At 40.5% G+C, this 25,595-nt stretch overlaps 1 protein-coding gene across 3 annotated transcripts; it reads right to left on the bottom strand.

Moving 5' to 3' along the window:
* Window positions 1–7,709: 7,709 nt before the first annotated feature.
* LOC136718110 (schlafen family member 11) lies at window positions 7,710–18,791 on the bottom strand. Of its 3 annotated transcripts, none has more exons than XM_066695741.1 (5): window positions 18,507–18,791; window positions 16,595–17,639; window positions 11,683–11,808; window positions 9,850–10,582; window positions 7,710–9,530 (listed from the first exon to the last, which is right to left on the bottom strand). In XM_066695741.1, the coding sequence occupies exons 2-5, from the start codon at window positions 17,631–17,633 to the stop codon at window positions 8,735–8,737; spliced, it is 2,694 nt and encodes an 897-aa protein (XP_066551838.1). In that variant the 5' UTR covers window positions 17,634–17,639; window positions 18,507–18,791; the 3' UTR covers window positions 7,710–8,734. The 3 variants fall into 3 exon arrangements, with proteins under 3 accessions (XP_066551838.1, XP_066551839.1, XP_066551840.1); XM_066695742.1 differs by having other exon boundaries at window positions 16,595–17,634; XM_066695743.1 differs by lacking the exon at window positions 18,507–18,791 and adding an exon at window positions 18,349–18,440.
* Between the last annotated feature and the right edge of the window lie 6,804 nt (window positions 18,792–25,595).

Below are 25,595 nucleotides of genomic sequence, written 5' to 3'. Positions count from 1 at the left end.
TGTATAGTAGTATTAGTATACTAGGACTTGTATTTTGTATTAACTGTATATTTTCCTATGCACTTTTGTAATTATATTATGTTTTGATCTGTAAGTGTATACTGTATTATGGCACTTTTGTAATGCTCATATATTTTGTAAGTTACCCTGGATAAGGGCATCTGCTAATAAATTAATAATAATTAGTATACGCTGAAGAGTTAGAAAATAACACGAGACTTGTGTGTGGTAGAAGGTTGATTCTTTATTCCAGCAGCTGTACGGGAGCCTGACAGGAGAAGTTTCCTCAGACAGTCTCAACAATTCTACGTTACATTTGCTATTTTATATGGGTTGTGTTCCAAGACAGAGAAGACAGTTCTTTCCTTCTTGATTGGATCAAACAAGCTTACTAAGCAAATTAACAAGAGACATTTAAATTACATACTATATAGACTTTATGAATGAATAACCTCTTGGTCAATGATGCTAACACAAGTTTTGTTAAACAACAGGGCAACAACAGAATGCAGAGCCTTACAGATAGCTTATTTGAAATGAGAGAAATAAACTATACTGTTGAGTGAGACTGTGTCAGCCATTGCCAGGTCCAAAGAGTAACAGAGAAGCTTTAAAACTCTAGGAATGTGAAATGTATCTAGCAATATTGAATTTAGTTCTTCACCACTACATACACTCTAGTACTGTAGTGTATTTATTTTATAGCATTTGTGTATATATATATATACACTACATATGCACTATAATATAAATTATGTAAGTATATTGAAGTATTAATAGTGATATTAAAGTAGTATATACACACACTGGATTGTATTAGTGTTCATGCATAGTATAGGACTATGTGTGTGTGTATACTAATATACACACACACTACTATTAGTGTATGCTACACACTGTATAGAGACTACAGATACATAATTGATGTATACTCTTACACTATTGTATGTGTGTACACACCATTACAGCAAGATCACTGTTATGGACTACATCAATTCTATATGCTAGTGTAGTGATGGATATATTATATATATATATATATATATATAGTATATATAGTAACATACTTCTATGAAATGTAATGCATTTGTATATATATATTATTTCAATATAAATATATTTAGTGGTATTGCTAGAATACATACACTACATTTCTGAGGACATTAGATTCCATATGTAAAGATGTGTATTTTCTGTGCCCATCTCAGTGTGACACACACACTACAGCAGTGCATGCGTCTGACAGTGTGTCCGTCCAGCCCCAGGACGCGAGTGCAGCGCCTCCTCAGAGCAGCAGGGCGTGGGGGGGCACAGCCTCGCAGGGGGTCCATAGAGCCTCACTGGAGCACCAACAACACGAGCATCACACTGAACACACAGCTCCTTAAATCAAGGACAACACGGCACACGACACCAAGGCTCGGCCTCCTGAACATCGGCGCTTCTCCCCAGAAAGGCGCTGCGCTGCTCCTGCTGCGTCTTCAGGACACCTGAGAGACCAAGACAGAGGAAGACGCTGCTGCCGTTATCAGCGCTGTCCTTGTAACACACAGCACAATGCAGCCGTGCGCGTCAGTAGAGTGTCTTACTTGTGTATGAGAGCAGCCCGAAGAGCCCGCTGTGGGCAAAGTGCAGGTGGCAGAGACTGAGCCGCTCAGGCAGGACTGCGGGCGCCAGCAGACTGTGCCCAGTGTCCCGCTCCCACCGTCCGGGTCCAGAGGGGCTCGGTCTGCTGCCACGGGGCTCCAGGGCTGGTGTGGCTGGGAAATGAGCCTCCTTCCTGGGATGGACATACATTAATATAGAGATAAATACCAAGCTGTACATATTATTTAGGGAGAACCAAAGTGGCTCACATTAATTTTGTTTAGCTGAAAAACAGAGAATACATCATATGTGCCGACCACCTCCAGCAGATCAGGTGCAGGTCAGGTGAACACCCGCTCTCTCTCACACAGTGAAGCTGCTCTGTGCAATGCAGTGCTGTGGACAGTGGACAGTGACAGAGCAGACAGATGGATCTCAGGGTCTGGAGCTGCGATCTGATCAGCACTGACACCCACCCGTGACTTCAACCCGCTTCACCAGCAGCGCCTCTACAGCGCGCCTGCGCACTGAGCCCCTCCGCATGTGACACAACAGACGTGGGAAAACAACCTGTATAAACCGAGACGGAAACACTACAGTGCAACATCTAACAGAAACCACGTTCAAACCGTCTACTCTTATTATACTGTTAAAGCTCACACTGATAAAGCTAATGACCCAAAAGAGCGCACTTACCGTGAGACGCGTTGTTGTCCGAGTCGACAGTTGCTTTTCACGCAGCGCACACAATGGCAGCACCGTTCTGCACATGCGCACTAAACGCGTCTCAGCGCAGCCGCTGCTGCTCAGACAGACTCCGCTTTAATGACAGTGTCTGATGTGAACAAACTGCGCCGTTTCTCTGCGCCGATCGGTGCGAGTCCGTCTGACTGAGTGCAGCGCGCCTGCGCCGTGACGCCACCGCCGTCTGCCTTCCTCAGACACGTCCACGGTGCTGCTGTCAGCTAGGGGTGCGCCAATTAGCGGCTAATGAGCCAATTAGCGGCTGATGAGCCAATTAGCGGCTGACGCAGGAGAGCTTGACACGGGAAGAGGCGCGTCTCTCTCTGCTGGCGTGGTGGCTCAGCGGGCTACGCGTAGCTTCAACCCCAGGGCTCGCAGTTAGAGCCTCTAGTCCCTGTGGCCCCTGGCCTCTCCATGAGAATCCAGATCGAGGCCCAGGCGGGGGTCTGGCTTCTGATGGGGTGAGTTTCGGTGGCGGTCGTTCTCTGCCACGTCGGCTGATTTTGGGGGATCGCCGTTTTCGGGCGGTTCCCCAAAAGCTGGGCTTCAAATGGGTTTTCAAAGTGGGTTCAACAAAATCAGCTCAATTGTAAAAACTGGCGCCTTTTATCCCTGGGGAAGCGGATGGCCGCTGTGCGCTGGAGGGACTAGTGTAAGGAATAAGGGTGAGGACTGCATGAGGTGTAATACACTATAGACACAAACAAAAAAACACCTCCTAGTGCAGTGTACCGATAGTGGGGGGAAAAAAAGACACCTTGACATCGTCAGAGCTGAGATTCGAGGCGATGATATCGCCACAAAGAATGGGCAACACAAAGTCGTTATTGTTGTTTTAGCATCCAAACACGTCATGTCTCTATTGACTTCTCCATATGTAAAAAATAAATATTAGTCTCCAGAAACTGCACGATTGGTCCTGCTGAGCTGAGTAGCGTGGCGCCGATACATGCATTTAAGGAATTGTTTTTAGGGTGACCTAAATACCTTTTGTATATTGTATATTGCAGACTACAGATGTCTGATGTGATATTTCAGTTGCAACTATAGGCTATGCAGTAGGTCTAAATCCAAAATGCATAAAATAATAAAAAGGTACAAGCTCATAGTGATGGTGGATCTACACGTATATTCCTTAAATACTTCATAATTGAAGGCAATACATTAAAAAAGGCAGAGATAGTGAAAAGTGTAGGAGAGCATGACTCACGCATATTTCAGGAATCCACTCTTGGTCGTGGCTCACCACCTAATGTGTCTTTAAAGGTCTTGAATATAAGTAGAAGTTTTAAGGACAAAATAATGTAGGCTAGCCTACATGTCAGATCAAATACGATATGATCAAATACCTGAACACTGATGCTGTGAAATGACTTCCTAGTCACATAATCCCCCTCATGTTCTCCCAGGGGTGCTCTAATGGGGATATGCGTACAGTCAATCGCACCAACCACCCTGGGATTCCTATGGAAACATGTGTTGTGTATATAGGCCCAGCCTATGCATATTAAACATAGTATTAGTAATAGCAACAGTATTTGTATTTTGCGAATTACCTGCGATCGCATTAAAGCCTCTTTGGTCTTTAGAGGCTTAAATGGCCAGGGACACAACACACACATCGAGCGCCATTGACACGTGTGGCCCTATAGCGGCAAAGACACTGAATTCCCTCGGATGCACTAATGTATCCATCCTAACCAGCACAGCAGCTGCTGTCTTTGATCTGAAACCAAACGTGGAGCTGAACACAAGATCAGAGGCGAGTCACACAGCAGCCCCGCTGCACGTCACCCGTCCGCAGTCTTCCTCAGCAGCGGGTTCAACTCCAGCAAACAAACACTGTCAATAAGCCTTTTCCTGGTCCGTCTGAAATGTCTTCCCTTCAGCTCTTAACGTTCAGTAAAACATTTGACATAACTGACAGCAAACAAAAGGGGAAATCTACGTAGTGGTCTGGTTGTGGATACGTTGCACAGTGTATAAATGACGTTTCCAGATTGATCGCAACAACGTAGTCGTGCAGCTTGAGAACAACGTTGCCAAAATGTTGTTACAATGACATTTTTGCTTCCGGATAAGTAGTAGGGCTTTAAACTTTTTGGGAAACACTGTCCTGCAACAGAGCTGAGAAGCAATTCCGGAAATGCCCGCTAGGGGGCAGGGCAAGACTGCCTCCAGCTGTTCTGTCAGGGTCTAGTGTCCAGCAAATGATGTGTAAATCAATATTTACAAAACAAATTAAACAACTATGCCATCAAGTTTATAAATGTTTACACTTTTTTTCTATAATACTTTTCTGCTTCGTAGTCATATCTTGGAGATGCCATTTTGGGTTTAAAGCACTTGATTCTTGTCACAGCTGATATTATTTTAAATGCATTAAGGATGATGCAAGGCCAGTAAAAGTTTTAATTTATTTTTTGTTTTATATTAGTATTTAATATTGGTATTGGGTGGGATTATTGTAGCATTAAATTAGCTATTACATTATACACATGTACAAACAAACTAAATACAATAATCTGTTATTTAGTGCTGTGTTATTAGACTTTAAATATTACAAATATTAAGGACATTTTTGTTAAAAATAATAAGAGGGATGAAACACACTATGTGCTCAGCAGCTAGTCTGTACAATACTAAACTATATTATTCCCAATACTATAAGGAAGCAACTCAAAGGAGTTTTCTCATCTAAATGAAAAAGGCAAGGGCTGCCTTATCTGTAATCAGTGTCAAAGTGTGACTGCTGACCATCCGCACTGGGGGTGGTTTGGACTCAAGCTGGCTGTTATATTCTCCTTGAATTTCTTCCCTGGTTTCACTCTTGTATTACAAAATATGGCTGCCTGATCCTTTCTTCACATCAGCATCAAATATTGCTTTTGAAAACAGGGTTAAATCAATAATAAAATGGAAAGTTATGCTAATGCTTCTTTATGTGGCCATTTATTTTTCTTATTTGTCCTTGAGTGTATGTTAGTGTGTTTGTGCCCTAGCCACAGGCAGCAGTTTTATAGCAGTTATTTACATTATTGTATAACCTAAGCATGGTTTTGGCAGTGTCACATATATAGGTCACCAAACAGAGGCATACCCTTTTTAATTTTATAAATGTGGTTGTCTGATTGCAATGCATATACATTTCAAACTGTATTTATACTTTATAATGAGTATGTTTGGGGTGGCTAAAATCTTATTCATATTGATTACTTGGATACATGATTTATCATTCAGATATTCAACTTGTCGGATTAGAAATATCAATTCATTTCTGAAATGTATCATGCAAAGACAATTTGATTTGAGTTCATGAAGTTGTTAGTGGGGCCGAATTGGGGAGTTTGTAAAAGTATACACTTTTGTCATTGACCCCCTTTTGATCATAGTAAACACTGCAGAACCGGTAGAGATGCACTGAAGCTATTTGTTATGTGTGTAAACACCATTAAAAAGGTGTATTTGATACTTTATGGTTGATTACAATACAGTACACATTTCCTATCACTATTTCATAAAATACATATGGCTGGTTTAACAGACAAATCAATGGTAACAAAACAATCTCTGAAGAAATAGTAATTTATATCAGCCTAAATTACAATAAAGGAAAATAAAATACCTGAGTATTAATGAGTGGCATTTATGATTTAATAGATGCTTCCCTTTAATAAACACTCCTCTAGATAAAGAAATACTCAAATACATTTCTCTTGAGGTAAATGGGTAGACACATCTTTCAAAAGTGTGATGTTTCATCCAAACACTCCACTCCATTATTACTGTTTAAATCAAAATGGCATTTTTGAAAAATGGGTAGATTTTGTATAAAGGGTCCAGCTGGCACTACACACTCGGGGCTGCCAAGAATCATACTCCTGTTGGCATGTTACAATAGGGCTGTGAGGTTGATAGCAAGGTGGATGAAATCATGGCAGTTCAAGAAACCCAAGGCAGTGAAAAATCCTTCAGAATGTGTAGAAGAAAATAAACAAAAATCTATATAAAAAGACAAATCAATGCCCAGCTATTTAGAACCCAAACTCAATATAGAACAAAAAACAATATCTAGAGCAGGGGTGTCAAACTCATATTAGATAGTGGGACAGATTTGTTCAAATGAGACCTCATGGGGGCCGGATAATTTTTTGCCGAAATCAATTTGACTCTACACATGGATATTTAGGCTGCTTGCGGATTTATTATTTGAAATCATTCAAGAAGGCCTACAGATACCAATCAATGCATTGCTGGCACATGCAAATAACACACAATGTATTATTACATAAAGCAAAAGAGAGAACTGTAACAAATACATGTTAAACAGAAAGCATTTTCCTCTGCAACATTGACAAGAATACATTTCAAGTAGAAGAGAGAAGTGCAACAAATAGCCGATCATAAGTGCTATAGAAAGCATGTTTTCTTTTCATGTTAACTATTAATAATTTCATATTGTGTTTGAATATCTGTGTTATTCATTAATTATACATTTGAAAGAATGCATGTTATAGTTATAAAACGCCAAATGTCTGTCGAGAATAGCTGTACCAATCAATCAGAAATTGCATGTTGGCACATGACAACACCAAAATGTAAAATTAGAAAAAGTAGAAGAGAGAAGTGTAAAAAAACTTGTAAAAAAAGTGCCACATACAGCATTTCATACAACTATTAACAATAATTACATATTGTTTGAATATCTGAGTAATTAGTTAACTATAGATTTGTCCCCCCCCCCCCCCACTCTAATACCAACACTGTCAGGAATTATTTTGCCTGGGGTCCCCACATACTCTAGAATCGCCACTGATAGGGAGGCTGTGACATTTCCACTTGCTGGTTTGAGCTCAGATTGAGTGAATTTGGAATTTGGAGATTGAGCTGGTTTTGGAAATGCCGTGTATATGAACATGACTGATTCAGGGGCATCAGCCAGTGCTGTGAAAACACTGCGAGTGAAACGCAGGTCCAAATGGCACCGAGTGCTTTTACTCCACAGATCAATACGCGATGCTACTACACAGTACACAGTGCAATAGCGCAGCACATCCACCAAAATAATGATTCAGGGACATTATCAGTGGAGGAGCATTTATTGCGATGCTATATATTCGTGGAGTAAAAGTGTCACCTGGAGAGGCTGTCACAATGCAGTGTGAGGGACGAGCTCCTGCAGGGAAAGTGCAGAAACTGTCCTGTGTGACTGTACGTGCTGTCAAGTATGCAGTCTAAATATATAGTAAATAGTTTATTGAAATACAAAACTACAGCGAATACAAGCAGTGTATATTGAAAACAAAGTTTACACAGTGTTGAAAATGTTTACTTTAGTGTACAATTATGTGTTGATAAATGCAATAATCTATAAAATATTGCTTTTGGGCATTATTCCAATATTTACGTTTGCACTTTTTTCATTCCCTTATTGTATGTCATTTTTGAGTTTTTTGCTTATTGTAGGTTATGTAGTTATTTATGTTTTGACTGCAGTGTGCGAGTTTAGAAAAAAAAAATGTGTATTGATGTTATTTATAGCAATAATAATAATAATAATAATGTTTTATGGTCATATTTCAATTTAAATACTCTAGTTATGCTATGTAAATATAAATGTTGGATTTGATATTCATGAATAAAACTTCTGAGTTTCTTATACGATGGTTTGCCTGTTAAGGAGCTATCGGCAACAATGACTGGCTTTGGCGCTTGTAGATATTTCGAAATATCTGCGGTTCTAGTGTTAATTAATATATCATATCATAGAAACCTCTTACTTTGATTATTACACATAGTTGAAAATAACTGTATGCAAACTTTTTTTGTGTTGTTTGTTGGCGGGCCGTATCTTTGACATCTCTGCTCTAGAGAGTCTCAATAACAAAGAGTTAAGAGTTATTATAAAGAGTTTTTATAATGTTTACATAATTACATCATTTAATGTATATCAATGATAAATCAATATTTACAGGGCATGATTAAAGAATACAGTCCTCCCCTTTATTTTGGATAATGATGTCATCTTTACAGTTGGCACATGGAGCGCCACTGCCTGCCTTGAAGGACATTGTGCAGCTGCTGTGCGGGGGACAGGGGCACCACTCAGGAGACCCCCCCAAAGTGTTTAGACACCAGAAATCTTTTCCATATTATTAGTCAAATGTGCCATGTTAGTTTTGGTTTACATCAATACAGAGTATCAGAGCACCACGCCTGTGGGAAATGTAAACAAGGTAGATCATTTTAGCTTCTTTACAGTGTGTTTGATACACTTAAAAATAAAAAATAAAAAAATGCTGATTTTTGTTGACAATTTTAATAATTTCCATTTTCTTGCAATGACAATTAAGCCTTAAGAAGGCATTTGTGATGATGAGAAGAGAACACTGGCAGGTATAAATTATTCAGAAGTACTGTACACCAAGTATAGCTGTGTACGTGCTCTTGATATAGCACTAACCAGTAGATTTGGTTGTATGTTTAGTTGCCAATAGTGGGTCTTTGGGTTGAGGACATACACTATATTTCTTTCAAGGCCAGAGAATCTACGAATGGTTTCTACTACAATCAGGTCTTCATGTGCATCACTTTCTGTGGCAAATTTGCAAAGAAGACTTTTATCGCTGTGCTGCAATAACCTTCTACGGAAGTCCTCAAGCTCTTGGTTATTAGAAAGAAGAATAGCAATGTCCCTTGGCAAAAAGCCCTTACTGAAGAGAGTGTTAACAGACATAACTATGAATGGGACAATTTCCTTTACTTTTTGTTTTCTGTAGGTGCCTTGGAATGAGTGACTACATACAGAGTTACGTGTGATTTTTTCTAAATGTTCTTTCATACTGCCTCTGTACTGTCTTCCAATTGTGCCACTGCTTATTTCCTTAATTAAATTAGAAACTTCATTATATATCCTGAAGCTGTTTCGCACACATACTGTTAAGATTACATGGTTTTGTCTGAAAACGTCAGGTAAACCATCTGCTTCTGTGTGACTCTTCTGGAAGTAGTCTACAAAGATCCAAAACACGCCATTGTTTTCTCCTCGCTCCATGATACCTTCTGCCTTCTTATACCAATCTCCGTCCTCTTGACGAAAATTCTGGGCTTCATCCACAATGATGTGCTCTGCTTCGGCAAAATCATTGTAGGGTGACATGAATGACTTGCGTGTTGTGCACTGGCAAATATTCTGTCTCCTGTAACAAATAAGATTTTTTGTAATCATTTTTTATGTTGGGAATTGAGAGATTGTCTTTAACAACATCCTGTTTATAAGGCAATCACTAGGTATCTATAAATTAAAAAGATTACACCTATCTACTTGCTAGCCAAACAAGTAATAGCTCATTAGATTGAAATATATATGATGTATATGTATGTTCTGTATTAAGTAAACTCTTACATTGATTTATATCATGTGACATTCATATTGTATACAGTACCTACAACTTGAGAACAATATTTCCACTAATATAACAGCTTAAATAAATAATGTTATGATTTAAAACAACTTACCACATGAAATCTCTCAGTAGTTGATTCTCACAAATGTAAAGGATATTTTTTATTTCGCAGTTGTATGTATTCTTAATTCTTTTCATCAGGTTCATTGCAATGACAGTCTTTCCAGTTCCAGGTAAACCATGAACAAAGAGCCGTTTGAAATCCTGGAAACAGTATTTATAGTTGAGAACCTCAAACTGCTGTATTGTGAGCAAATTCAAGAACTTGCTCCCAAGTTGGTCACTCAGAAATGAGCTGAAGCTCAGCAACACAATCACTAAGGCACGCAGCAAGGCTTTCACTGATGTTATGTCCCTCAAGATGTAGCCATCAGGGTAATTAACCAAGATTTGTTCACTGTCAACAGGATTGTTCACTCTTGGAATTATGCCACCTGTGTTGCAGTCCACTAGCTTTGGAATGACACACGTCTTCTCTGAATATCCTCCAACATTCACCAGTTTTTGCTTCAAAAGAAAAGCTGTCTCTCTCGCATATTTCCAGGAATCAGGAGTTTCTTTTCTCACAATTGTGTAAAAAATAGGATGCCTGTCTGAAGAGATCAGTAAAGCATCACAGATAATACTTTCATTCTTTGGTGTGTCTAAGTCAACAGCCCAGCTGTAAGAGAATATTAGAGCACCATGATGTCCTTCTGCATCCTTCAATCCTTCAAGTCCTGGGAACTTTTCAAACAAGTCCTTGGTAATGGACTCTGGTGTAACCTTTATTCCTTCACTTCCAACTGTGGAAAGAATCACAGACTAAATGTTTACAATACTGACCTTAAGATGCTTTCAATCATTAAAACAAAGTGGATTACGTCACATATGGATTATGATATTCAAAATCTGTCAAGAGAGCAGCAAATCAATTATAGAATAGATACCATATATCTATCTGTATTAAATACAAATATATTTTGTATTTAAAATACAGTTTATGAAAAGTATTTTTGTATTTTGTAAAACATTTACAGAGTATTTTTGTCATGCTATTATCCCAATCTTGGTATTATTACAGTGGGGGAAAAAAGTATTTGATCCCCTGCTGATCAAATACTTATTTCACTCATTAACATGCAAATCAATGGTCCCAGCTGCCTCGAGATCATTAACAAGATCCTCCCGTGTAGTTCTGGGCTGATTCCTCACCGTTCTCATGATCATTGAAACTCCACGAGGTGAGATCTTGCATGGAGCCCCAGACCGAGGGAGACTGACAGTTATTTTGTGTTTCTTCCATTTGCGAATAATCGCACCGACTGTTGTCACCTTCTCACCAAGCTGCTTGGCGATGGTCTTGTAGCCCATTCCAGCCTTGTGTAGGTCTACAATCTTGTCCCTGACATCTTTGGACAGCTCTTTGGTCTTGGCCATGGTGGAGAGTTTGGAATCTGATTGATTGATTGCTTCTGTGGACAGGTGTCTTTTATACAGGTAACGAGCTGAGATTAGGAGAGTCCCTTTAAGAGAGTGCTCCTAATCTCAGCTCGTTACCTGTATAAAAGACACCTGGGAGCCAGAAATCTTGCTGATTGATAGGGGATCAAATACTTATTTCCCTCATTAACATGCAAATCAATTTATAACTTTTTTGAAATGCGTTTTTTTTTTTTTGCTGTTATTCTGTCTGTCACTGTTAAAATACACCTACCATTAAAATTATAGACTGATCATTTCTTTGTCAGTGGGCAAACGTACAAAATCAGCAGGGGATCAAATACTTTTTTCCCTCACTGTATATTATGATTGTAATCCCAACATTTAAATTTTAATGCTGGGATTTTATCATCATTAACCTATTACATACTAATGAGACCATGCAGAGGATGACAAACCATACCTGGACAGAGAGCATTCTGTAAGGCCTCCAAACTATGCTGATTGAAGCTGTACACAGGCTTACACTGAGGCGGCGCAGCAGAGATGCTCAGCTCCTTTGTGAAACTGCTGCAAAGTCCAGTGATCTCTAAAGGGATACAGCAGAAACAAATACACATATTTCACTTTTATATTTGTTTCAGCCTCCTTTTGGTCTTCTTTCATAACCACAAACTTCCCATGCTTCTTAACACGAACTGGAAATCACAAAGAGAAACCTACAGAAAATGTAGACTAAAGTATGCAAGTCAATATAATGTTGTAAGAGCAGATACTTACTTTGTAAACTATAAATAAATGTATAGTGTGCAAACTCTTTTTGGGTAAAGATTACAAGTATTACCAATAATACCATGAACATATACATACATACATACATACATCTATCTCTCTCTCTCTCTCTCTCTCATATACACTCACCTAAAGGATTATTAGGAACACCATACTAATACTGTGTTTGACCCCCTTTCGCCTTCAGAACTGCCTTAATTCTACGTGGCATTGATTCAACAAGGTGCTGAAAGCATTCTTTAGAAATGTTGGCCCATATTGATAGGATAGCATCTTGCAGTTGATGGAGATTTGTGGGATGCACATCCAGGGCACGAAGCTCCCGTTCCACCACATCCCAAAGATGCTCTATTGGGTTGAGATCTGGTGACTGTGGGGGCCAGTTTAGTACAGTGAACTCATTGTCATGTTCAAGAAACCAATTTGAAATGATTCGACCTTTGTGACATGGTGCATTATCCTGCTGGAAGTAGCCATCAGAGGATGGGTACATGGTGGTCATAAAGGGATGGACATGGTCAGAAACAATGCTCAGGTAGGCCGTGGCATTTAAACGATGCCCAATTGGCACTAAGGGGCCTAAAGTGTGCCAAGAAAACATCCCCCACACCATTACACCACCACCACCAGCCTGCACAGTGGTAACAAGGCATGATGGATCCATGTTCTCATTCTGTTTACGCCAAATTCTGACTCTACCATCTGAATGTCTCAACAGAAATCGAGACTCTTCAGACCAGGCAACATTTTTCCAGTCTTCAACTGTCCAATTTTGGTGAGCTTGTGCAAATTGTAGCCTCTTTTTCCTATTTGTAGTGGAGATGAGTGGTACCTGGTGGGGTCTTCTGCTGTTGTAGCCCATCCGCCTCAAGGTTGTACGTGTTGTGGCTTCACAAATGCTTTGCTGCATACCTCGGTTGTAACGAGTGGTTATTTCAGTCAAAGTTGCTCTTCTATCAGCTTGAATCAGTCGGCCCATTCTCCTCTGACCTCTAGCATCAACAAGGCATTTTCGCCCACAGGACTGCCGCATACGGGATGTTTTTCCCTTTTCACACCATTCTTTGTAAACCCTAGAAATGGTTGTGCGTGAAAATCCCAGTAACTGAGCAGATTGTGAAATACTCAGACCGGCCCGTCTGGCACCAACAACCATGCCACGCTCAAAATTGCTTAAATCACCTTTCTTTCCCATTCAGACATTCAGTTTGGAGTTCAGGAGATTGTCTTGACCAGGACCACACCCCTAAATGCATTGAAGCAACTGCCATGTGATTGGTTGGTTAGATAATTGCATTAATGAGAAATTGAACAGGTGTTCCTAATAATCCTTTAGGTGAGTGTATATATATATATATATATATATATATATATATATACATACACACACAGTGAGGGGAAAAATATTTGATCCCCTTCTGCTATTGTACGTTTGCCCACTAACAAAGAAATTATCAGTCTATAATTTTAATGGTAGGTGTATTTTAACAGTGAGAGACGGAATAACAACAAAAAAATCCAGAAAAACGCATTTCGAAAAAGTTATAAATTGATTTGCATGTTAATGAGGGAAATAAGTATTTGACCCCTTCGACTTAGTACTTGGTGGCAAAACCCTTGTTGGCAATCACAGAGGTCAGACGTTTCTTGTAGTTGGCCACCAGGTTTGCACACATCTCAGGAGGGATTTTGTCCCACTCCTCTTTGCAGATCCTCTCCAAGTCATTAAGGTTTCGAGGCTGATGTTTGGCAACTCGAACCTTCAGCTCCCTGCACAGATTTTCTATGGGATTAAGGTTTGGAGACTGGCTAGGCCACGCCAGGACATTAATGTGCTTCTTCTTGAGCCACTCCTTTGTTGCCTTGGCTGTGTGTTTTGGGTCATTGTCATGCTGGAATACCCATCCACGACCCATTTTCAATGCCCTGGCTGAGGGAAGGAGGTTCTCACCCAAGATTTGATGGTACATGGCCCCGTCCATCGTCCCTTTGATGCGGTGCAGTTGTCCTGTCCCCTTAGCAGAAAAACACCCCCAAAGCATAATGTTTCCACCTCCATGTTTGACGGTGGGGATGGTGTTCTTGGGGTCATTCCTCCTCCTCCAAACACGGCGAGTTGAGTTGATGCCAAAGAGCTTGATTTTGGTCTCATCTGACCACAACACTTTCACCCAGTTCTCCCCTTAATCATTCAGATGTTCATTGGCAAACTTCAGACGGGCCTGTACATGTGCTTTCTTGAGCAGGGGGACCTTGCGGGCGCTGCAGGATTTCAGTCCTTCACGGCGTAGTGTGTTACCAATTGTTTTCTTGGTGACTATGGTCCCAGCTGCCTTGAGATCATTAACAAGATCCTCCCGTGTAGTTCTGGGCTGATTCCTCACCGTTCTCATGATCATTGAAACTCCACGAGGTGAGATCTTGCATGGAGCCCCAGACCGAGGGAGACTGACAGTTATTTTGTGTTTCTTCCATTTGCGAATAATCGCACCAGCTGTTGTCACCTTCTCACCAAGCTGCTTGGCGATGGTCTTGTAGCCCATTCCAGCCTTGTGTAGGTCTACAATCTTGTCCCTGACATCCTTGGACAGCTCTTTGGTCTTGGCCATGGTGGAGAGTTTGGAATCTGATTGATTGATTGCTTCTGTGGACAGATGTCTTTTATACAGGTAACGAGCTGAGATTAGGAGCACCCCCTTTAAGAGAGTGCTCCTAATCTCAGCTCGTTACCTGTATAAAAGACACCTGGGAGCCAGAAATCTTGCTGATTGATAGGGGATCAAATACTTATTTCCCTCATTAACATGCAAATCAATTTATAACTTTTTTGAAATGCGTTTTTCTGGACTTTTTTGTTGTTATTCTGTCTCTCACTGTTAAAATACACCTACCATTAAAATTATAGACTGATCATTTCTTTGTCAGTGGGCAAACGTACAATAGCAGAAGGGGATCACATACCTTTTTCCCCTCACTGTATGTATGTATATTATATATATATATATATATATATATATATATATATATATATATATATATATATACACTCACCTAAAGGATAATTAGGAACACCTGTTCAATTTCTCATTAATGCAATTATCTAACCAACCAATCACATGGCAGTTGCTTCAATGCATTTAGGGGTGTGGTCCTGGTCAAGACAATCTCCTGAACTCCAAACTGAATGTCTGAATGGGAAAGAAAGGTGATTTAAGCAATTTTGAGCGTGGCATGGTTGTTGCTGCCAGACGGGCCGGTCTGAGTATTTCACAATCTGCTCAGTTACTGGGATTTTCACGCACAACCATTTCTAGGGTTACAAAGAATGGTGTGAAAAGGGAAAAACATCCAGTATGCGGCAGTCCTGTGGGCGAAAATGCCTTGTTGATGCTAGAGGTCAGAGGAGAATGGGCCGACTGATTCAAGCTGATAGAAGAGCAACTTTGACTGAAATAACCACTCGTTACAACCGAGGTATGCAGCAAAGCATTTGTGAAGCCACAACACGTACAACCTTGAGGCGGATGGGCTACAACAGCAGAAGACCCCACCGGGTACCACTCATCTCCACTACAAATAGGAAAAAGAGGCTACAATTTGCACAAGCTCACCAAAATTGGACAGTTGAAGACTGGAAAAATGTTGCCTGGTCTGATGAGTCTCGATTTCTGTTGAGACATTCAGATGGTAGAGTCAGAATTTGGCGTAAACAGAATGAGAACATGGATCCATCATGCCTTGTTACCACTGTGCAGGCTGGTGGTGGTGGTGTAATGGTGTGGGGGATGTTTTCTTGGCACACTTTAGGCCCCTTAGTGCCAATTGGGCATCGTTTAAATGCCCTGGCCTACCTGAGCATTGTTTCTGACCATGTCCATCCCTTTATGACCACCATGTACCCATCCTCTGATGGCTACTTCCAGCAGGATAATGCACCATGTCACAAAGGTCGAATCATTTCAAATTGGTTTCTTGAACATGACAATGAGTTCACTGTACTAAACTGGCCCCCACAGTCACCAGATCTCAACCCAATAGAGCATCTTTGGGATGTGGTGGAACGGGAGCTTCGTGCCCTGGATGTGCATCCCACAAATCTCCATCAACTGCAAGATGCTATCCTATCAATATGGGCCAACATTTCTAAAGAATGCTTTCAGCACCTTGTTGAATCAATGCCACGTAGAATTAAGGCAGTTCTGAAGGCGAAAGGGGGTCAAACACAGTATTAGTATGGTGTTCCTAATAATCCTTTAGGTGAGTGTATATATATATATATACACACACACACACACACACATACATACATACATACATACATACATACATACATATATACGGAGGGAAAGTGTCTGGATCTAGGCCAGGAATAAGTACCTCTCTTGGTCAAGGTATGGGACCTTTAATGACCACAAGCACTCGGGATCTTGGTTTTAAGATCAAATGGCACTTAACAGGAAAGTCTTCCCTTTCACCATGCTGGAGCATTGATTTCAAAGTTCTAGTCTAGTTCTAGTTCTTAAAATTAAATTGGTTATTTTTCAATAATATAAAACTAAAAATCAATTAACTAAAAAGGCTACCTTGATCAGTACAGGACATCTTTTCCAGCCAAACTGCAGCTTCCAATTCCTTCATTGTTTGATCTTCAATCACCCAGGAGTCTGGGCATTTGGAGAAGACCACACAACAAGATGGCTGGATTTCTATAACCAGTACGTAGAGGTCTTCTGCATCCAAAACATCAATAAAAAAGACTGCAGGAGGAACCATCTTCTGTGAGTCACAATGATCAAAGTGAACTGATACAGTCTTTTCAAACATGGCCTGCACTTTGTCTTGAATGCAGTGTTTGGCTTCATTATTACCACATCCCACAATTTCTTTTGTTTGGTCGTCAACACCAAAGATCAGAAATCCTCCATCTGCATTTTTAAAGCCAGATATATACCTCCGAAGGTCTCTTTCCAGCCATTTAGACAACTTTGTTCCTTTACAACTTTTAAATTCTACATTTGCAGTCTCACCAAAAGTTAACTTCTCTCCGAGTCCCACTTGTTGCTTTTTACAGAACTGTTCAACAGATGCTCCAATTTCATCTACACTTCTGTGCTCTATGTTAGGCCTCTTTACTGCTGGTTGTTGGTTTCTCTCTCTCTTTTCTGCTCTATGCTTTTTTTTCTTTTGGAGCTCTGAAAATGCACTAGGAGCAACTTTTTCAGTTGAAGTACCAGACCTTCTGTACAGGGAAGTATCAATGCTACATATCCTTGCTTGTGTATTATCTGCACACCATGATTTTACAAAAACGATTAAATGTATGCCTTGTTGTAAATATTCAAAATAGTCTTGTAGTGATGAAGGAAAAATAAGTTCTCTCAATGCTTTCTCAATGTCACCGCCTAGGCCATCGTGGTATTTGTACTCTGTGTTCTTGCTTTTTGCGAGAATAAGTCCTCCACCTGAATTCAGCAAAGCACAGGCGGCCTGCAAAACTCGCCGTTTCTGAACTTCGCGATCCTTCGCCTGCATGCGTTTCCTGGCTATTTCTCCAAGTATTATTTGTCCGATATTTATGACCTGATCAGGATAGCCATTCTCTTCCAGCTGTAATGGATTCATTCTGCACTGAGAAGAGAAACAACAAATACATATGTATATCAGCACACAAGTACACAAAAATATCTTCAACCCCCACAGATATATTAAAGAAACTGTATATCCATATTTAAAGGGCCTTAATATATAGATTTTTTTTATAAATATATTAAACTTAAAAAAGTTGCTCAATTCGAATTCAATCCTTATACTGAGATTGGAAAGTGAATTGAAACAATGTTCAGGATTGAATGAAAGGGTGTATTTTGGACATCACTATATAATTGTGTTGTACTGCCCCCTGCTGGTTGGCTCCGGCGCTGAAGGCATTGTGGGGGGCAGCCCTTCACCTTGGCCGGACTGTGCGGACAGGGGAGCGGCCAGCGGCCAGCGGCCATTACTGTGGAGGACTATTGCCTGAGCCCCCTCCCCCACGGCACCGAGCATATGAAAAAGCAAAACTATTCACTAATTATAAAAAGGTATCCGTTAGTTTTAAGTTATTTTGTAGCATTCTCACAAGCCTTACAATACAATAGCTAGACATACACTAAATTTGAATACTATGTTTTTCAATACTGACTTCGATTGATTATAATTATATAAACAAGATTTCGTTAAACAGTATGCTACATTTTCGTGTGCGATTAACTGTTGGCATTTTGAACTTGAAGCTAGCATTTTACATTTTACATACAGAATACATAAATACATACACACACACATATCAAGTACTTACAATCGGTTGTTGTTAGGTCTCAAATTAATTCGCAAAAGTATTTAAATTAAAAAGGGGTTAAACTAGATTTAGCATAAAAATAATACATCATATAGGCTTTAACCTCTGATATACGTCTGCTATTTGATTAATTTGAATTAATATAATGTATCGATTACCTGAACAGAACTGGGGGTTTGCTACAATGTTCCCGACTGTCCCTGTGACGCAGTATCCAACAAGAAGCACGTCCGTGTGCTAGGACTGTATTCCTTGAGCTGTTCTCTCTTATTTACAACATCCTCACATTTGCCTTTTGAATTGATTACCGTACTAAACGTGCTCGTACATATTTACTCGGTTCTATACATAATTATTTATAACAATTCTACCTCAATAAAGCCTGAAAATACAGCAAACAACTCTGCGTCTCAAGCTCAACGTGGGAAAACTACCGCGCAATTTTCATAGTGATTACGTCACCAGGAAAGTGTGTCTGCAACCCGTACTCGTATTTTCATTGGTCAAACAGAATGGTCGGAATTTGCGCGAAAACCATAGATGTACAATCAATAGAGAGGTCCCTCTGTACAAGCGCCGAGTGGCGGTATGCAGGCCGACGGCCATATTGCCTAGGGATACAGTGAAGTACAGTGCAGTGCCTATAACGCAACAGATAGAAGCGGAGATACAAAAGAGGCGTTTATCGTGGTTTAAACTTATTTATAACAGTCAAATATTATAACTACAGTATTACGTTTTGTTTAAAAACACGCTGTAATTGAAATTACTGTAGTATCCGATTAAGGGATTAACAGTTTGAACAAAGATCAGCACATAAATCGACTGGGAGACATAACCTCTACTTATACCCAGCCTATCTGAGCAGCCCTATTATACCCTGGTTTCCTCAGTTCGTGCTTTGACATGGTATGCACCACTTGGAACAAATGATTAAAACGCACATTTTTGGATGTTGAGGTATTTGATTTATTTATTTATTTTGCATAGAGGAATGATTACAAATATTCAATAATAAAATATTCAAAAACCTGCTACCTATCCTTCACTTTAAAATTAAAATCTAGGAAGAGACCAGTTTCACATTATTATTATAATTGTTACTGTGGCAGTGCATGGTCTCCCCTTCCTCCTGCCCTCGGTGCAGATTGTGCAAAACGGTGCAGTGCTGTAAACTTCTCTATGGTTGTACAAAACATTCACCAAAAGTAACAAAAACTTCTCATACTTCACACCAGAAGTCCTTGCTCCTGCACCTGGCTTTTTGTTCCATCCTGAGTTCCTAATGACTTCTAAATAATTTACTTAATTCAGGTTTCAGTTCAGTGCCATTTCCACACATAACAACACTATTTTACTAAAACAGACTTTAAAGCACTACTGTTATTACTACTGCTACTCCCTTTCTCAATTTCTCTCAAAGACATTCAGCAAAATGACAGGACATGTTATTCAATGGCACATTATTACTAGCATATATATGGCATTATTTAACATTTATCAGAATGTCTTTCCCCCTCTCAGTGTGTGTGTACAGTATTTAAATTCAAACTTGCGCCTCCACAACACAGTCAAATAGAGGATCATGTTGTTCTGTTTTAGAATGCTCATTTCTTGCCAATTCTAATTGTTATTACTGGGGGGATCATTTAAATGTTTTATCAGAAGCAGATGTATAGGGATGTTTGATCCAAGTAGCATTGCACATTTTCAGGCAATGAAAGGCAACTACAATATGCATTAATCTAATCAGGCTGCGAATTGTAGGAGAAAAGACTGTAGACATAGAAATACATTAAATACAGGTGGTTGCATGAGAGATTCAATTGAAAAGACACAGTCAGTGGCTCTAAGCCCTGCTTATACAGTACATGCAGCTGTTTGTTCTGGCTGACTTCTAAATTACTTAATTGACACAAACTACAAATGTACTAATATGTCCAGTGATGAAAAGCAGTAGATGACAGCAACTCCAGCCAAACACACAGCATGCTTTTAAAAGTAAATCCGGAATTGTGACCTTCAATGCCCGAGGCCATGGGTGAGGAAGGCATCCACACCCAGGGGACCCCCTCTTGCTTTCAGTGAGAACCACAGGGGCACTGAGTCATTGCCTCAGTAGCAAAGAGGTTGACTCGAGCTCATCCCAGTCTCTCCCAGATCTACTCTACCACTTGAGGATTCAATCTCCATTCGAAGCTGTCCGGTCCTCCCCGAGAGCGGAGGTCCACCACTGTGTTGGACACACCTGACAGATGTATTGCCCTGGTAGATTGGAGATTTCTCCTGTGGGCACAGGACAAGTTTGCACGCGCACGATGCAGTCCAGGTGAGCGTATGCCCCCTCTGGTGGTTGATGTAAGCCACCATTGTCGACAGGACATGCTGGAAGTAGCGCAGCGCCAGTGACACAGCTTGCAGCTTTTGTCAGTCGGCAGTGTCTGTGTCTTGCTGGGTGCAGCCCGTAGGCATTTTCCCAGCGATGTAGTGGACGCATCATCCTGAGTCTGAGGGGAAGGATTTTCGGGATCATTGCTGGCCGCCTCGACAGTTTTGAAAGTAAATTAGCTGGATAGTCTAGCCTCTTCTGCATGGCATGAGGCAAGACTTCAGTGACTCGATCCTGTCTCTGACATGTGGGCAAGTATAGCTATAGAGTCGAACTGCAGTTGCCATGTCAGACTGACTGGAGGATACACTGTGCAGTCGACATGCAGAAGTTAATTTTCTTCAGAAACATGTTGAGACCCCTCAGATCGAGAATAGGTCTTAAGGAAGTATTGTGAGTAGAACCCCTCTCGCGATTTCTCTCGGTCCACCTGTCATACAGCTAATTTTTCTCGCATTATTGCGATCTCCTGAGCCAGAGTTCTTGCCATTTCTGGGCATCCGACAGTAGTGGTGAGCACTCCCCTAAGGGGGGAGGGCCAGAGTGGAAATGGAGGGTGTATCTGTAGCTCATTGTCTTTAGTCTCTTTCAGGGACATTCTCTTTGCAGTTTAACAGGGGGGTTGCAGGGCTCGCCTCTCCCCTTAGGATTCCAGCTGAAAACCCTATTTTTACCTCTGGCCTGCGTCTGGCCTCTATGCTGGTAACTTGGCCACCAGCTGTCGGCCTGCGCCTGCCAGGGTTTTTTTGTTCCCTGTGGGTAGGGCCAGCAGTGCGACTGGGGCTGCCTTCTCGGCTGTGGAAGGTCAGCTTACTTTGACGCCGTGTCCTTCGCCTTGGCTGAGCGTTCTATTCTCAGGTCGACAGCTGTCCTGAAAGTTTTACCAGGCGTAATCTTTGCTTCGAGGAGGATGGACTTCTCCAAGTTTAGCAACTTAGCCTGTGTCAGACACAGATGACATCTAGCCACCATAGTCCCCAGTGATCTCCCTATCACTTTTTTCCCTTTTTGCGGAGGAGGTCAGTCATGTAGGCCGAGACCAGCTTTTAGGAGAGCGTCTCCTCCTGTAAGGGCAGTGACGGTGGGCATGGTGATGGAGGGGCCTTCCATCAGCCCTGTGTCAATTCCCTCTCTGTCCAGATGGTGTCACATTTGGCACTGGGTGACCATAGTCACTGTCACTGATGTGTCGACAAGGAATTTTCGAGGTTGATACAAAGATGGTACAAAGAGGTCATTTACACAGTAGATCTTTGTGGAGGAGCTAAAGTCAGCTCTATGTGTGAGGATACTACAGCACAAAACTTACCTCTATAGAGAGAAAGAAAGCTCTGAGTTAAATCAAAAGATTTGTCTCAGGCATTAATCCAACTCTCCTGCAAAGCAGCACATGTCTGCTTCACGGCAGTGAAAGAAGAAATGGCAGGTTGCTACTGTGAGGCGGAGACACTTCCCAGGCATGGTAGAAGGACTCCTCCTCCCACCAGGGCCCCTACTGGGTAGCTTTGATAAAAGTTTTCACATGATTGGCAGGTCAGAAGGCTCTTCCCATTCGGTAATGGTTGTCTTTCGACTTGAAAGTGATAGCTGCACGTGTCTGCATCTCTCGCTCTCTGAATATAGACAGGGTGTAATGTCACATTTCTGACAGATACGGCCCAATCAAAACGTGAGGCTGTTCTGTGGTCCAACCCAAAAACAGGCCGTTGTCAATGCACACATGGAAGATGCAGAAACTGGTTGTTTTCTTGGAAACAAGGCATCGGGCATTATTTATTATTTATTATTATTTCCCTCATTAACATGCAAATCAATTTATAACTTTTTTGAAATGCGTTTTTCTGGATTTTTGTGTTGTTATTCTGTCTCTCACTGTTAAAATACACCTACCATTAAAATTATAGACTGATCATTTCTTTGTCAGTGGGCAAACGTACAAAATCAGCAGGGGATCAAATACTTTTTCCCCCCCACTGTATACATCAAAGTTAATATTACAATTACTGAAGACACTGTTTTGGATGCAGTGCTAGTGACGTAATAAAGGGACACTATTTGGAATTAATGAGAATTGTGCAGTCTTACCGATGCCCCACAACAATCACACCCTTTGAACTATTAGCTATTTAACTCTTATATCTACCTCCATTACAAATTGGTCCTTCGTTTAAGCCACATGCCCTCCCCACCAATCCAGGATGGTATGTTCACCTCAATGACCCCGGGCCCCATCAGGAGAGATCATATAGGGGTCCCAAACCTTTTATTCCTGATTTCGCTCTTGACAATCCCAGGGAGTTTGCCAGGCTCAGGATCTCTCTGGAGAATATTCTCCAAGAGGATGCTACAGAGATGTTCAAATATCAGATAGTGCTTGATCATCTGAAGTTTGAGGAAGCGGACACTTACAGTAAGTCCCAGTACCCCTACTCAGATACCATGGCTGCTCTCATTCAATATTTTGGACAGCCTCATCAGTTAGCCCTGCAGAGGATGGGTGAACTGATGGTTTAGCCCACCATTTGACCTGGTGACAGTGTTGGATTCCGGAAGTTTGCTCTGAGAGTAAGGGCTCTCATCGGGATACTAGAGCACCTTGAGGATGAAGGTCACATTGAGCTTCAGTGCGGATCTCATGTGTTGAGACTGACCAATAAATTACCTCAAGACCTCTGCACCAACTTCAGACGATAAAGAGAGGAATCCCGTTACTCCTGGACATGTCTGGTTGCCTTGAGTATGAGCTGCAAATACAGGAGGGTGGAGAATAGAGAATGGTAATAATTAATATATTATAAATCAACACAGTTTGCATTATGACTGCATGGTGATGCAGTAAATAATTACTCTGCTGGCTAACAGATTAACATTGCTATTCTCAATATGTACCATCTATTATTACAAACATGTCTACTTATATTTTGCTGCATGCACACAATCATATAAATAATAAAACAATTACTCTGTTTTTTGGACCTAAACTATAACCTTTCTAGCACCAACCTATATATAAAATGCCAGGGTAAACTTATTTACAAACTCAGGAAGTTCATTATCTCCAGGCATGGCAGTTCGGTGCTCCGATTGGCTGAATTTTAAGGGACCGGGCAATGGAGCAAAAACATAAAAACATTAAGGGAGTCACTGCAAAAGCAATTTCCACTGCCCTTCAACACATATTATAACTATAGGTAGTAGTAGGCATTAGGCAAAACATTTTAAGTATAATTACCAAAACGTCAGGTCGGTCCTTGTCCAGTCACTCTGTTCTTAATTGCACTAATCCAATTAAGCAGTCCTTTCTAAACAGAACCACCGGCGGCAGGATTGCCAATCGGTGCAGGTGCTGGTGCTCAGTGAATTCAAAATAATCGAATACATAATTAAAATACACAGGTGCAATAAAGAAACATGAGACACGCATAATGTGTTTTCATGCAATTAAAGAAAAAAACTAAATACACAAACCATAAAAAAGTAAAATAATAAACCCCAGTAATTAAATTAAAGGTTTGTGAACTCCTATGACACATCAAACACATACATCAGACATTTGAGGTTATATAGTTAAATTGATAAATTATGTTTTATATTATTGATTTATGTAGGTTTTAATATAGGAATGCATGCATTATAATTACTAGCCTATATATCTTTAAAATAACACACTTTGGTTCCTCGCACTGTGTGTACTATTGGATGAACAGTGGTTGTCATTATTCAGACAGCAGTACCTGAGTCACCACAGCAGAGACAAAGATCCCAGATAACCCTAGTTGAGAGAAGAATAAGAATTCAGATTTTGGCCCCAGAAGACCGCAGTGGCCTGGAGGGATGTTTGGGGAGACGAGGGTCTGAAGGTAGCTTGGTGCAGTGTGGTCGAGACCTGAATTTTAGTTAGCGTCCTATAAATGATTTCTCAAATTTCTTTCTGGAAATATATCAGCACTGTAGTAACTGAGTAACCGAAAACCACAAAATAAAAATAAAAAACATTACTTATTTTGCAGAAAAATTCAAAACAGTAACAAGAAATATGTATCCATTATGAATAACTATTACTTATTTTGAGAAATCAGAAATAAGTAATATGTAACCATGACTTATTAAAAAAAAGGATTAAGGAACCATTACTTTTCTGAAAAATAAGGAATCAACTTCATAGAGGTCGTAAGAGTTGCCACCCACCATATAGATCACTTAATCTTAAAGGGATACTTTGGTATTTTGTCAGTTTATCCTGATTTCTTACTCACCCAGAGTCATACGAATGCATGCACCTTTTTAATTCTGTGTTTGAAGGAATGTGCTATCCATCCAGCTTTTAAGTATTTACAAGATCTATTAGCTGGCTTTGGCAACATTTATTTCCAGCAATTCCTTCAAACTGGATGCACATAATTAAAAAGGTATCCATGCATTTGTATGACTCTGGGTGAGTTAGAAATGATGCAAAAATGCCTAAATACCGAAGTACCCCTTTAAGATAAGACAGCTGTTTAACTGGGATTTACCTTTGCCACATTGTATATTGGTAGAGCACATCATATACCTAGTGGAAACCATAGAAAAACTGTGAATTATGTTTTGGTTTTCATTGTGTACAATTTGCATCAAAGCAACTTTCTGCTGTAAAGGCGGGGGTTGAATATTACTTTGTCATTGCATCACATTGCCTGGAACTAGTTTCTGCTGGTACCTGAAGAATTAGTAACTGTTTTAAGAGTTTGTGAGTGAAAGTGAAGCATACGTGTCTGTCTGACTGTCACTGGGCCAGTATGAGTCACTGCTTAAACTACTTACACTGTTGCTGTGTAAATTAATTTTATATGTTTCATTGTGATATATCGAATAGGAC

The sequence above is a fragment of the Amia ocellicauda genome, chromosome 22, assembly GCF_036373705.1.
Source record: "Amia ocellicauda isolate fAmiCal2 chromosome 22, fAmiCal2.hap1, whole genome shotgun sequence".
Lineage (NCBI taxonomy): Eukaryota > Metazoa > Chordata > Actinopteri > Amiiformes > Amiidae > Amia > Amia ocellicauda.
This window is presented reverse-complemented; position numbering and strand designations above follow the sequence as displayed.